General features: G+C 54.5%; 1 protein-coding gene across 2 annotated transcripts; it reads right to left on the bottom strand.

Annotated features, from left to right (window-relative positions):
- Positions 1-387: 387 nt before the first annotated feature.
- SSC4D (scavenger receptor cysteine rich family member with 4 domains) lies at positions 388-13,858 on the bottom strand. Of its 2 annotated transcripts, none has more exons than XM_045461985.1 (11): positions 13,547-13,858; positions 9,847-10,045; positions 8,258-8,293; positions 7,682-7,987; positions 6,903-6,980; positions 5,205-5,519; positions 4,031-4,108; positions 3,387-3,461; positions 2,960-3,271; positions 2,039-2,116; positions 388-1,416 (listed from the first exon to the last, which is right to left on the bottom strand). In XM_045461985.1, exons 2-11 carry the CDS (start codon positions 10,010-10,012, stop codon positions 1,100-1,102), a joined length of 1,761 nt encoding a protein of 586 aa, XP_045317941.1. In that variant the 5' UTR covers positions 10,013-10,045; positions 13,547-13,858; the 3' UTR covers positions 388-1,099. The 2 variants fall into 2 exon arrangements, 1 of the variants encoding a protein (XP_045317941.1); XR_006708421.1 differs by having other exon boundaries at positions 1,307-1,416; positions 1,931-2,116.

Raw genomic sequence — 13,858 nt, 5'->3', positions numbered from 1 at the left:
CCAGGTGAGGTGCCCCAAGAGCAGCCCCCAGGGACGCCCCTGTGCTGCTTTGCTCTTATCTCCCTGCTTTTTCTTGAGTATTGCTCTAGTGCCTCTCCCACCTTGCAACGTGTCTTGGAGCAGACCCTTTCCTTCTGCAGGACATAAGTTTCTCTATATGCAAAAGGAAAGCAGGGGTGGGCTTGGGGACCCTCCGGGGCCATACAGGCCTCCTACTGCGAGTCAGCACTTCCAAGACCGTGCGGGCCTGCTGAGAGCTCTCTGATGATGCTCTTGCAAGGCCCTCCATCCCCGAGCCGGTTTCCTCCAGAGAGTTCTAACCAGTCTTTGCTGCTGCCACAAATGATACACTTGTGCCTGCAAGTAAAAAGACAGGGGTGGAGGGGGGGGGGGGGACAATGCTTTATTGACTTGGCACCTATAAACAGGTGGCTACAGGCCCCCAGGGTTCTTCGCTACTGCAAAGTGGAGGCTCTGTGGTGGGGGCAGCATAAATCAGAGATGTTGGTTCCAGCTGCAGGGAGGGGCCGCTGTCCCTGCTTTGGCCCCTCCAGTCCCCTTGTCCAGCCAAGCACCATCTGAGTCTGGGCCTTCACGGAGAAGGCCAGGGCAATGACCCAGATTCTTCTGCAGCCACAGGCAGTCTAAGGTCAGAGCTGTGGGTCTCTCCTGCCTTCCCTCTTCTTGGGGCTCCCAATATGGGTTGGGGAGAGGGGGGATACTCCATTTATAGAGAGCCCCTGAGCCTCCTGGACCAGGGTCCAGGAAGGCAGGGTCAGGTGTTGTAACAGGAGCCCCACCGAAGAAAACAGTTATGAGTCATTCCCTTCCCCCCATTTTATGTTCTGGCTGAGCAGCAAGTGGGAACTCTTATTGAATTGGGCCCACAATAATTGGTGACAGGTGATGTCACACCAGAAGTTGATGGGTAGAGCCAGGCTCCCCCATGCAGGACCACACTCTCTGAATAGGCTCTCTCCCAGGCAAGAGGAGGGAAGGGCAGAGTGAACTGAGGTTGTCAGAGGAGGAGGGCTTCCTGGAGGAAGAGGGGCAGGCCACAGCAGGCTCCCAGAAGAGATGGTCTGCAGAATGGGCTGGGTCACAATGGCTGGCACAGGACACTGGCGTCTTCACTGTGGTCACAGTTGTGGGCATCCCAGCGGATGTGAGAGCAGAGCAGAAGGGCACTCTCGTCCCCACGGCACTTGACATTGTCCAGGAGGATAGGGCCTCGGCCCGGGCCGAAGTGGGCCTCGCCGGGGGCTGCCAGGGCCTGGCCACAGCCCAGCTGGTGGCACAGGACAGTGGCTGCCCGCAGGTCCCAAGCGTCATCGCAAACAGTGCCCCACCGTTGCCCTAGGAAGAGTTCTACGCGCCCCTCACATTGGTGGGCTCCATTGGCCAGACGCAGGTGCCCTGTGGAGAGACAAGGCCCAGGGCTGGAAGGGGCTGGCCCATGCCAGGCCATGGAAGGGGTAGACAGAAAAGGCAAAGGGTAGTGATGTCAGACACAGCATTGCTCTGGGGGCCGATGGACAAGGGCAGATAAATCAGGTTAAAATAAGCTGGGTGGCAGTCTAGACTCAGTCTCTGGACTGGAAGAATGTGTACGAGCCTTTGTGGGGTGCTGTGTCCCTGCTGAGTGCTTCATGTCTGCTCTTTCCTTAGTCCTCTGTTCATAACCCCAGACCCTCAGCCCCAGTGCCACTCTCTGGAGACTGTGCTTGTGTCCCCTGGAGGTTATCATCTCCCCTCACCCACAGGCTTAAAATTGAATTCTTTCCTTTTATCTCTTCAGGAAGGAGCCCCTTATTTTGATCCCATCTCTAGAAATCTCTAAGATTGCTCCCTTAAAACCCACTTCCCTCTTCTGGATACCATACCCTTATTAACGAGAACAGAGACTAACACAAAACAAAGGTTCTCAAACCTGGTACAAATCTGCTGAGCTGTGTAACCTCAGGCTGTGATCTCCCCCAGTTCTGGTCCTTCCGATCCTAACGCCTCTACTTCCATCTTTGGGGCTGTGGGCACCTACCGTCCCTGGGCCGAGGAGTGGGCGCCCGGGTGGTCTCAGAACCATCCTGCTGGACTTGAAGTCCTAGCTCCTCTGGGCCTGGCTCAGCAAGGACAAAGAAAAAGAGGTGGCTGTCACATTAGGGAATATGTGCCTTGAGGCCAGGTTACCTTCTACCCTCCCAAGGGGAGCCTGATTAAGGGACAGGGAGGGCCTCACAGGACCCTGAAGGAGAACTGCTTTCTGCCACTTGGATCAGAAATGGGGTTGTGATTCTTTCACCCTGGAAACCAAAGCAGGACCCTTTGTAGCTACCCCTTTGTGGTCAAGGCTCCTAGGCCAAGGGCACCAAAGGAGGGTGAAGATCTCATTTCCCACACCAATCAATAAACAGGAGCATTTTAAAATAGGTCAGACTCTCCAAACACCCCTTTCCATTGATTCTCAAAGGTCAGACGCTTGCTCCCCGAAAGCTGATCAACTCTGCTTCCTAGAGCTTTGCGGGGCCTTGACTCAGCAGATAGAAAGAGACCCTGCCCCTCCCTTCACACAGATTTCCAGACTTTGTCCCTAGCTCTCCGCCTCTCGCCCTCCCCTCACTGCCGCAGCGGGCGCGCCCGCCCCAAGCCCTACCCCCCTCTCACTGCAGAGGGCGCTCCCTTCCCGGCTCCGCCCATGCTGCGCAGCCGCAGAGCGCGTCTATGGTCGGGCTCCGCCTCTCTGCGGAGTGCGCGTCCTCTCCAGCCCCTCTCACGCTGCAGTGCCGCAGAGAGCCCTCACGCACGGCCCCGCCCATTTCTCAGAGGCAGCCTTACCCCGCCTGCGCCGCAGTGCGCGTCTGCGCGCGGCCCCGCCCATTCCCGGGAGGCCGTGCTGCGCTGCCCCGCCCGCGCGGCAGTGCGCGCCTCTGCGCGCCTCTGCGCGGTCCCGCCGCCACCTCACCTGAGCAGAGCGCGCCGGCATCTTCGTGGTGGCCGCAGTTGTGCTGGCCCCAGCCCAGGTGGAAGCAGTCGCTCAGGTGGGCCTCCGTCCCGGCGCAGCCCACGTTGTCCAGCAGCACGGGGCCGCGCCCGTAGCCGAAGTGTCCGAGGCCCGTGGCGCCCAACGCAGGCCCGCAGCCCGCCTCGCGGCAGGCCACACGCGCGTCCGCGAAGTCCCAGTCATCGTCGCACACGGTGCCCCAGCCCCCGGCGTACATCACCTCCACGCGGCCGCGGCACGGGCCTGGACCGCCCACCAGCCGCAGCCGCCCGCCTGCGGGGCGCACAGGCCCGTGGCCATAGGGGCTGGGCTGGGGCCGCTGGCTCCGGGACAGAGCCCCGGCCCTACCCCTCTCCCACCCCCACAGAACCCTGGCTCTGCCACTTACTTTTCTTCCCCGCGACCCAGGTGGCTGTGGTGAACAGTGCCATCTCCCTGGAAGGCAGGGCACCAACTCCTGTAGCTGCAGAGACAGGGCCTCTAGAGCATGTGAAGGGGACGAGGAGGCCTTCTGGCCTACAACAGGGCACAGCGATGCCTACGAGCCCCCAGCTGTACCACACCTGCATCCCACACTCAGCCTCAATCCTAGTGTCGCCGTGTAGTCCGGTGTGGTCCTCAGGAAACTTGATTGGAATGAACCGAATCCTGTTTCCAGGCATTATTCTAATTTGAATCTCAATGATAGTTCCAGACGGGATTCCCAGTGTGCTTCTAGCCTTCATTCAACCTTTAGCTCAACCCTCTCACAAGGTCTCTCGATTTCCAACCTCAGCACCCACCCAAATTGTACCTCAGAGCTTTGAAGAAATCTCTTACTGTCTCCTCCCACCTTGCTGAACTTTTCAGAGCTCTGGATTTCATCCTTGCTCCATCTGCTCGTGATTCTCTCGCCCACCTCTTTACCATCGGGCGGAAAATCCTGGTCGGCTAGCCAGGGCCGCCTTCCAGTAGATCCAGAACAGCCTTTCTATTTCCCAGCCCTGTCTGCCTTGTCCCTACCATTCCAGCCCAGAAGGCTGGGCTCCTTACCTTCTGGCTCTGTGTGCCAGGCCCAGTCCTCTCTTGTGGCCAAGGGTGGTAGTGCGGTGAGAGTCGGGGGGCCCAGGACTAGAGCAGGAGAGAAGGGAGCAGGGTCAGAGGCCAAGGTTTTGGTTCCGGGTCAGCCTTGTGCCAGTCAGGGGAGGATGGGAGGGTCTCCGTGGAGAGCACAACAGATTTTACTCCCAAGCTGGGGGGGGGGGGGGGGAATCTGCCCTACTTGACAGTGTTTGTAATTTACTTTTGGTGCACAGGTGTCCACATTGCAGTTTATAAAGGGCTTTGACACACATGCTTTCGTTTCTCTCCAGTGTTTTCAGAAGCCCAGTGTGTGTCCAAGATGAAGAGACAGAGAAGGCCTTACCCACCAGGGAGGGCCATGCACAGTCCTGAGGGGCTTACAGCACAAGACTCATCCCCATCTTGCAGATAAAACGGGACTAGAAAGGGCAAGAGTCATGCTGGAGACTGTGCAGCAAGGTTAGCTGTGGCTTTGCCAGGACTCACTATGTGACCACGGGTAAGGCTCTGCCTCACTGGGCCTCAGCTTTCCCATCTGTAAACCAGGAGTAATGGCCCCTGGTGTGCCGTGAGGCAGAGCAAACAATTTATATGTTATAGAGTGGAGTCCATCTGTGAAGTGCCATTACTGGCCCTCAGGAAAAATCTCAAAATGGGAGAGGGACGAGGTGGGTGAACACACTATTGTGGTTACAGATTACAAAGGATTAAAGATGGCTATGCTTGGTAATTCTGGGGGCATATCTGGGCTACAGTGAGAGAATTCTGGAGTAGCTCTGGGGTAATTCTAGAGTACTATTACTTTACTCTGGAGTATTCCATGAAGAGCACTTAGAAATTGCTAGAAAATTCCGGAGGCTTTCTTGGGGTACTGCTAAATAATTCTGGAGTATTGGTGGCACAATACCGTGAAACCTACCACAAAGAGTACTGGGACTTTCAGAGGCACTTCTAGAGCAGTACTGAGCAGTACTGAGACGTTAAAAGTAATTTTGGGGCCTTCCCGGAGAGCACCGGGGTGCATCGGGTTGGGGGCGGGGAGGAGCCACCAAGCCCCGCCCGGCCCCGCTCCGCCTCCGCCTCCGCTCGCGTCAGGACGGGGCCCCGCCCCGGTCCCCGCCCAGCCCCGCCCCCGAGCCCGCACCTGCGCAGAGCGCGCCGGCGTCCTCGTGGTGGCCGCAGTTGTGCACACCCCAGCCCAGGCTTAGGCAGGCTGCCAGGCGGGGCTCGCTGCCTTCGCAGTGCACGTTGTCCAGAAGGATGTGCCCCGTGCCATAACCGAAGAAGGCGTTGGTGGTGGCGGCCAGGGCCGCCCCACAGCCCAGTTGGCGGCAGACCACAGCAGCATCCGGCAGCCCCCAGTCGTCGTCGCAGACCGTGCCCCACAGGCCACCATGAAGGATCTCGACTCTGCCCTGACACGGGCCCACGCCCCCAACCAGGCGCACGCTGCCCTCACCTGGTGGGGGGGGCGGGCCGGGAGCATTTCCCACAGGGCTGTGCCTCCCCCACCAACAGTGCACCCAATCCAGTGCTTCCCCAATGCCTCAGGCCCTCCACGTACCCACAGTGCATGGGGCCCCAGCACCTAAAACCAAGGAGAAGCTTCTCACCCAATTACCCGAAGGCACTTCCTCCTCACAGTCCCAGACTGGGGGAGGTTTGTGGGATCAGGACAAACTGGCTTTCACTGGGTCATTTTCTGCCTCAAACCAACCTTCCTGGTACCGGTCCACACTCTGCTGTTTCCTCACTTACTCCTGCAGTGAAAGGAGCCTCACCTTTCCAGGTGCATTGCCAACAATTCTTCCTCTAGGAAGCCCTCCCATATTTCTAGTAGGCGAGACCCTCTTCCTCCTCTGGGCTTCCTTGCTTATTTAATCTGTCCCTCTTTGGGGGCACTTTTCATTTTCTCCTTCTCCGTCATTATCCATATTTCTGTACATATCTGAGTCTCTCATTGGATTAAGCTCCAGTCCTCACCTCTTTAGCAACTTGTGCTGTTTTTTAAGTTTATTTTGAGAGAGAGAGAGAGAGTGTGTGTGTGTGTGTGTGTATGCAGGAGGAGTGCAGAGAGAGAGAGAGAGAGAAAATCCCAAGCAGGTTCTGCACCAAGAGCACGGAGCCTGACACAGGGCTCAAACTCACAGTGAGGTCATGACCTGAGCCAAAACCAAGAGTCTTATGTGTAAATAATCAAGTCATCCAGGTGCCCTCAGCTGACTATTTTTTTTAAGTTTATTTATTTTGAGAGAAATAGCATGCAAGAGAGAGGAGCAGGAGAGAGGGAGAGACAGAATCCCAAGTAGGCTCTGCACTGTCAGCACAGAGCCCAACACTGGGCTCGAACCCACAAACCATGAGATCATGACATGAGCCAAAATCAAGAGTTGGACCCTTAACCGATCGAGCCACCCAGGTGCCCCTGTGCTGACTTTTTTTTTAAATATATTTTTTAATATTTACTTTTGAAAGAGAGAGAGAAAGAGAGGCAGAGTGTGAGCGGGGGAGGGGCAAAGAGAGAGGGAGGCACAGAACCCCAAGCAGGCTCCAGGCTCTGAGCTGTCTGCACAGCTGGACGTGGGGCTCGAACTCACAAACTGTGAGATCATGACCTGAGCTGAAGTCAGTCGGAGCCCCTGTGCTATTTTTAATTATCCCACAGGAATGCCTCCTCTTTCCCTAGCCAGACTGTGAGCAGCCAAGGGGCAGGATGGGAAGGGAATGTCCCAGCTCACCCATCGGTAATCCCTCTCTTCCCACCATCAAAGGTAAGGGTGGCAGACTCCTCTCGGGGTCCTTCTCCTATGACCCAGGTGGTCCCCATGTTGCCCTTACTTACCTTTCCCATTCTGGGGAGTTGTAGGGGGCGCCCTACTGGTTAACACTTTCCTTGTTGGGGGCTGCGTGGGCAAGAATTCTGGGAAGGAAGCAGGGTGGGAGGAGGATACATGGATCTTTCTGTTCTTCATCCTCACACCGGATGTGTGAGCGGCAGGGCATGGACCCCTAAGGTACCTGCCATAGGGCCTCTGGCCACACAAAGGGTCAAAGCCAGGAACCCTGGGGTATGAGAGGAGAAGGGGCCCCCTGAGTCCAGAAAGCAGTAGCTTCAGACAAGTTCTTTGTGTTCTTAGAGCAACATTACGTTACTTGAGAACTTATTAGAAATGCAAATTCCCAGGCCCCACCCCAGACCTGCGGAATCAGAAACTCTGGGATGGGGCCACCGTCTGTGTTTTATTTAATGAGCCCACCAGGCGATTTTCTTGAAAACTAGAACCAATACTCTCAAGGTCAACGCCTCTCAGAGATGTCTGCTGCAGCTCCACACCAAATGGACCTCACTGCCAGTGTTGACCCCAATTGTTTGATTGTCAAAATGGGGAGAGAGCTTGGCTGGAACCATCAAGGCCCCACATAGAAGCAATAATGCTGGTTTTCCTTCAGCCAGGATCGCACAATGAGGCAGAAGGGCCGCTGGGACCCTGACAACGAGGCCGGGGCTCCTCCCCCACACCGTGCAATGCCACCGCTGGATTGTTCTTCTGCCATGCCAGTCCCTTCATTCGTCCATACAACCCTGCTGCCCGCCCTCCCGGGTCACAGGTCTCTGCTTACCATCGCACAGGACAGCCACATCTTCGTAGTGGAAGCAGTTGTGGACGCCCCAGCCTCGGCTGCCGCACTGGCTCAGCGCAGCTTCCTGCCCGCCACACTCCACGTTGTCCAGCAGGATGGGGCCTCGGCCTTGGCCGAAGGCGAGGGGCCGCGGCACGGGCAGTGCCAGGCCGCAGCCCAGCTGTCGACACACCACGTTGGCATCCACCACATCCCAGTCATCGTCACAGACGCTGCCCCAGGAGCCACCGTGCAAGACCTCCAGGCGCCCCCGGCAGCGGCTCGGGCCCCCCACCAGCCTCAGCTCTGTGGAGAGGGTTGGGCTGGCACCAGGGGGATTGCTGGGCCTGATGTGCAGGACGCCCACCTTGCTGCGAAGCCGTGGGAGCCTTACGGTCAGTCCCTTCCGGGCCTTATTTCTCCCTCTCTGTAAAATGGGGAGACTAGCACAATCTCTTTGGGGGCATCTAGAGTTACGGAGGGCTGGTTAGTTGTCATTCCCTGAGGCCTTCCGTCTGCTCATCTGGGTACCTGGGGGCAGGGCAGGGTATGGGCAGGAGGGGCAGGGGCACCTACCTGGAAAGGGCAGTGGGGTGGGCAGTAGGGCGTTGGCTGAAACAGAATGAGAAAAAGCATTGGTCCCTCTGCCCCCTCCCTTGGCCACAGGGCCCTGGGAACAGTCTCCTTTCCCCCCATGATCCTTACCATCATCCCCCTCCTCTTCACTTTCCCTGCCTTTTCCAAGCTTCTCTTCTCTCTCCCTGCCTGAAACGGGTCTGTCTGCTTCTCCCCCTCCACTGTGAAGTGCCTCAAAGACTCCCCATTTCCTGCAGGAGTCCCAGATCCTGAGCTTTCTCTACAAAGCCTTTTAGCCAGCTTCCCCTCACTTCTTTTTTTATTTTTTGAAATATTTTATTTTTAAGTAATTTTTTTAAAGTAGTCTTTACAGCCAGCGTGGGGCTGGAACTCACAACCCCAAAATCAAGAGTTGCACGCTCCACCCGCTGAGCCAGCCAGGAGTCCCGCCTTCCTTTACTTCTTAATTTCCCATCAGTCTTGTCTCTGGGTCTTTAACCCTGCAGTCTCGTCTACTTGAACAGTTCTGCTCGTTAGAGCCTGCAGATCCTTCTAGATATAGCTCGGAGTCCCTGCCCCTGGAGGGCCTTTCCTGGAGCCTTCAGCTAGAAATGCGGTTTCCTCTCAATCTCTGGACACAGTCTCCAAGCCTTCTTGGGCCTTCTGCCTGGTGATGTGGCCCTTGCCTGTCTGTGTGTTTCCTGGTATTACTCAGCAGACGGTCAGTAGCTTTGTCTTAAGTGTGCCAATTAGCTTTGGGATTTATTAGGATATCCCCCCAAAGATTTACCTATACGAGGCCTTCTGCTTCAGCTCTCATTATGTGTAAGTCAGGCACTGTGCCCATTGCTTTATGTGGCCTGGCTAACTTAACCAGTGGGACGTGTAAGGTAGGTAGGATTTCGCGCATGAGGAAACTTCTGGTTTAGTGAGGTGAGGCCACTTGCTCAAGGCCACACAAAGAACAAAGAATAGAGCCGAGTTTCCAACCCAAATAGCCACACTCTTCTTCAGCACACAATTCTGGGCACATGGCCTGGGGCGGGGTGGGGGGAGGTGGTAAGAAACAGGGAAACTGGCCCAGCGTGGGAAATTGACAAGCCCATAAAAGCCCCTCACTTGTGGGCAGGGTGTGACGGTTCTCAGGCACCTTCATGTGCCTCCAGGCGCCTCATAGAATCCTTAGGACAATGCTCTGAGGTGTGTACTGGTGTGCCCATTTTACAGATGAAGAAACTGAGACTCGGTTGCTTCTTTCTCAAGTTAGCATGGCCCCCAGGTCATTTGGTTCTATGTATTCCACCAGCTGCCTTTCCAACGGCCATTGGTGAGCCCACTCCTTTCCCTCCTTCCCTATTTCCGGTGTCCCCTAACCGCCCAGACCCTGTTTACACCGAGCCCTCACCTCCAGCACCGAGCCCTCCACTTCCCCAACTCAGACAGACCCTTAGATTTCATCAACCCTGAACAAATGTCAGAGCTGAAAAGAACTTCGGAAACGATCTCATTCACAAACCATAATTTTACAGCTGGGAAAACCAAGAGCCAGACAAGGGAAGGGTCCGGGGTTGAGGGGGGAGGGCACTCACCCAGCGGCAAAAGGAGGAGGAAGGACAGGGCCAGGGGGAGGCGTGAAGAGCCAGTGCTCCAGTCTCCCAGCCCCCGCCCCCTGCTCTTCTCTGCTGGCTGGGGACCAATTCGCATCTCTGCTTCCTCGTGCATCCAGCCAGTGGATGGCCGTTCAGATGGTCCCATCAAGGGGTGGTGGAGAAGTCACAGCTGGAACATCTGGAAATAAAGATCCTAAGTCACTTCCTCCAGCTGGAAGGGGCTCAGCGAGAGCCTCAGGGGGATGTGACATTTCCACTTGGATTCGGCATTCTGAGTGGAGGCGGAGGCGGGCGGAGGCGGCGGGGGCAACAGCTGGGCTCTCTGAGGGTAGAGCACAAGACTTAGGTCTGGCTGGAGCAGAGGGTGTGTGAGAGCCACGGCAGGAGACAAAGTTGGACTGCTGCCTGGTCCCAAAGCATCACAGGCCCGGAGTCTGTGCCGAGGGCTCAGGGTTTATCCTCCAGGGCACTGTATCCCAAAGCCTGGTGCTGGTGCCACTGGTGGTAATCCACATAATTTTAGTGGGAGATGAAAGGATGTCTACTATTGTCTTCTTTCTTTCTCTATTGAGAGAGGGGAGGGGAGGGGTAGAGAGAGAGGGAGAGAGAGAATCCCAAGCAGGCTCTGCACTGTCAGCGTGGAGCCTGGTGCAGGGCTTGAACCCACGAACCTCGAAACCCTGATCTGAGCCAAGATCATGTTCTGAGCCAAAATCATGACATGGGCTGAAATCAAGAGTCAGACGCCTAACCAACTGAGCCACCAGGCACCCCTATTTTCTTTCTTTCTTTTTTTTTTTTTTTACAATGCTTTCTGTTTATAGTAAAGGATTCTGGTTTTCCATTTATTTGGAGCATTATAAAGTTTATTTTTATTTATTTATTTTTACATTTTATTTATTTTTGATAGACACAGAGCATGAGCAGGGGAGGGGCAGAAAGAGAGGGAGACAGAATCTGAAGCAGGCTCCAGGCTCCGAGCTGTCAGCACAGAGCCCGACGCGGGGCTCGAACTCACAAACCGAGATCATGACCTGAGCCAAAGACCAACGCTCAACCAATTGAGCCACCCAGGCACTCCTATAAAGTTTATTTTTAAAGTTGATTTAAATCAGGGGCACCTGGATGCCTCAGTTGGTTAAATGTCTAACTCTTGATTTTGGCTCAGGTCATGATCTCATAGTTCATGGGATTCTCTCTCTTCCTCTCTCTGCCCCTTCCCTGCTCCTGTGCCCTCTCTCTGTCTAAAATAAATAAAATAACATTTTTTTAAAAAACGTTAATACAAATCAGAAGAAATGAGGGCACCTGAGCTTGGGTGGCTCAGTCGTTAAGCATCTGACTTTGGCTCAGGTCATGATCTCACAGTTGGGGAGTTCGAGTCCGGCATCAGGTTAGCTCATCCCTGCTTTGGGTAAGCACAAGCCCACTTCGAGTGAGCCCCGCTTCTCTCCGTCTCTCTCTCTCTCTCTCTCTCTCTCTCTCTCTGTCCCTCCTGGGATTTGTCTCTCTCTCTGTTCTTCACTCACTTGCACTCCACTCCCCGCAAAATAAATAAATCAGAAGAAAAGAATCAATTATCAATTTAAGGAAAAAAAAAAAAACAGTCAAGGAATTATGGTTCCCATGACTCTCAAATATGCCAAAATGGTGAAGGGCTGGGAGAATAGGTGACATTTGAGAGGCTCTGCCCTTCTGGGGTGGGAAGGCCTTGAAGATTATTTTTTAAATTTTGGATTGAGAGGCACCTGGGTGGCTCAGTCAGGTTAGCATCTGGCTCTTGGTTTCCGCTTAGGTCTTGATCTTGTCATGATCTCACGGTTTGTGAGTTTGAACCTCGCATCGGATTCTGCTTGGGATTCTCTCTCTCTCCCTCTCCCTCTACTCCTCCCCTGCTCTCTCTCTCTCTCTCAAAATAAATAAATAAACCTAAAACATGTATTTTGGATTGAGTAGGGGTGCCTGGCTGGCTTGGTCAGAAGAGTATGCGACTCTTTTTTTTTTTTTTTTTAATGTTTATTTATTTTTGAGAGAGACAGAGACAGAGTGTGAGCAGAGGCAAGGGAGGGGCAGAGTGAGAGGGAGACACAGAATCCGAAGCAAACTCCAGGCTCCAAGCTGTCAGCACAGAGCCCGCCACGGGCTCGAACTCACAAACCGTGAAATCATGACCTGAGCTGAAGTCGGACACTTAACCGACTGAGCCTCCCAGGTGCCCCAAGAGCATGCGGCATTTAATCTCAGCGTTGTGAGTTTGAGTCCCACGTTGGGTGTAGAGATTCCTTAAAAATAAACAAATTTTGGAGTGAGGTATACAAGCCTCAGCATGTGTAAATCCTACGCATGCAACTCAGTGAACATTTGCACCATGTATGCACGTCCCAGTAAGGCCCTATGTCCCCTTTCCTGGCAGACCTCCAGCAAGAGGCCGATACAGCGCATGGACAGTGATGCGACGGCTGGGGGGAGATGGGGGCCTGGTTTAGAGGATGGGTCTGTTTGGGCTACATTGAGAGGGAGATACCTCCCGGCAGGAGACCCCTGCCATCTCCCCCTGGCTTGGCCTCTGTCCGGGTATACAAACAGTCTGGTTGGGGAGAGATTGAAAACCTATCTGGATGTGGACACAGGGTTTTCAATACTCCATTCATGGGGCCCAGAACAGCCCCCAGTGGAATAATCAGCTTTTGTATTCCCTCTGCTTGACCCAGGACAGCTGGGAGATGGGGACTGAGGACTCCAAGGAGGCGTAGTCACGGGCCTGTCTTTGCTGAGGGACTCCATAGTGATCTGGGCCTGCCCCTGCTTCACCCCTGGGACCCTTGGTGGAAATGAGACTTAACTGTTCCCTGCCCTCCGGGAACTGTGACTCTCTGAAGCTCTCACACTCCCTCCTTTTGTGTGTTATTAGTGCATCTTCTGCCTTTACAGGGCGGGCCAGGCAGCACAGCACAGTGGTCAGAAGCATCAGTTCCACCACCAACCAGCTCTGTGATCTCACCTCACTAAGCCTCACTATTGTAATCTGTAAAATGGGGTTAGTAATATACTTAGCTCTGACGATTGTGGCTAAGTCAAAGGAGCTAAAGTTTTGTTTTGTTTTTTTTTTCCTAAATGTTTACCTATTTTTGAGAGACAGCACAGCAGGGGAGGGGCAGAGAGAGAGGGAGACAGAGGATCTGAAGCTGACTCTGTGCGGACAGCAGAGTGCCCAACGCAGGGCTCAAACTCCCAAATCGTGAGATCATGACCTGAGCCAAAATTGGACGCTTAACCTACTGAGCCACGCAGGTGCCCCTAAAGAGCTAAAGTTTATAGAAGGTTTAGCCCAGTGCCTGACCCATCGTATGTGTGGGAGCTACTGCTATTGTTACTACTATCTGTGGACCTTTTTTGGGGCAAGTGCCAGATCTTGTTCAATGGCACCATCTGGCACAGGGTGGACACCCAGGAAATGTTTGTTGAGTGACTGAATGAAGTTTAGGGCTGCAGAATCATAGAATGAAGCAGTCAGAGGGGCCTGGGATATCATCAAGGGCAATTCCACATCCGACCAGTAGAAAACTTGTCATCCTCCCTCTCTCCCTCTCTCTCTCTCTCTCTCTCTCTCTCATTCTCTCTCTCTCTCACACACACACACACACACACACACACACTAGCAGAAGTGAAGTATTCATACCTGGGTGAATGTTCTGGACTCTTTCTGTCCCTTCTTCCACGGTCAATCCAAGGTTAAATCTCAAATCACTTTTTCTGCCCCCAGTAGTTTAGGAGGGGGAAGAATCCCCCAAATGCAAATCAGCACAGTCCTTTCTTCTTTCCTTTCCAAAGCTGGAAGATAAGCTGAGGCCAAGTCCCCGTCCATGGAGCTCACTCGTGGCCCCAGCCTGTCCCCACCAGACCTCAGGGGCAGAGGGAGGCAAAGGGAGAGTGGAGGTGACCCGCACAGTCTGGAGCAGCCCCAGAGAAGGGGCACCCAGGTAGAGGAGGA

The sequence above is a fragment of the Leopardus geoffroyi genome, chromosome E3 (assembly GCF_018350155.1).
Source record: "Leopardus geoffroyi isolate Oge1 chromosome E3, O.geoffroyi_Oge1_pat1.0, whole genome shotgun sequence".
NCBI lineage: Eukaryota > Metazoa > Chordata > Mammalia > Carnivora > Felidae > Leopardus > Leopardus geoffroyi.
This window is presented reverse-complemented; position numbering and strand designations above follow the sequence as displayed.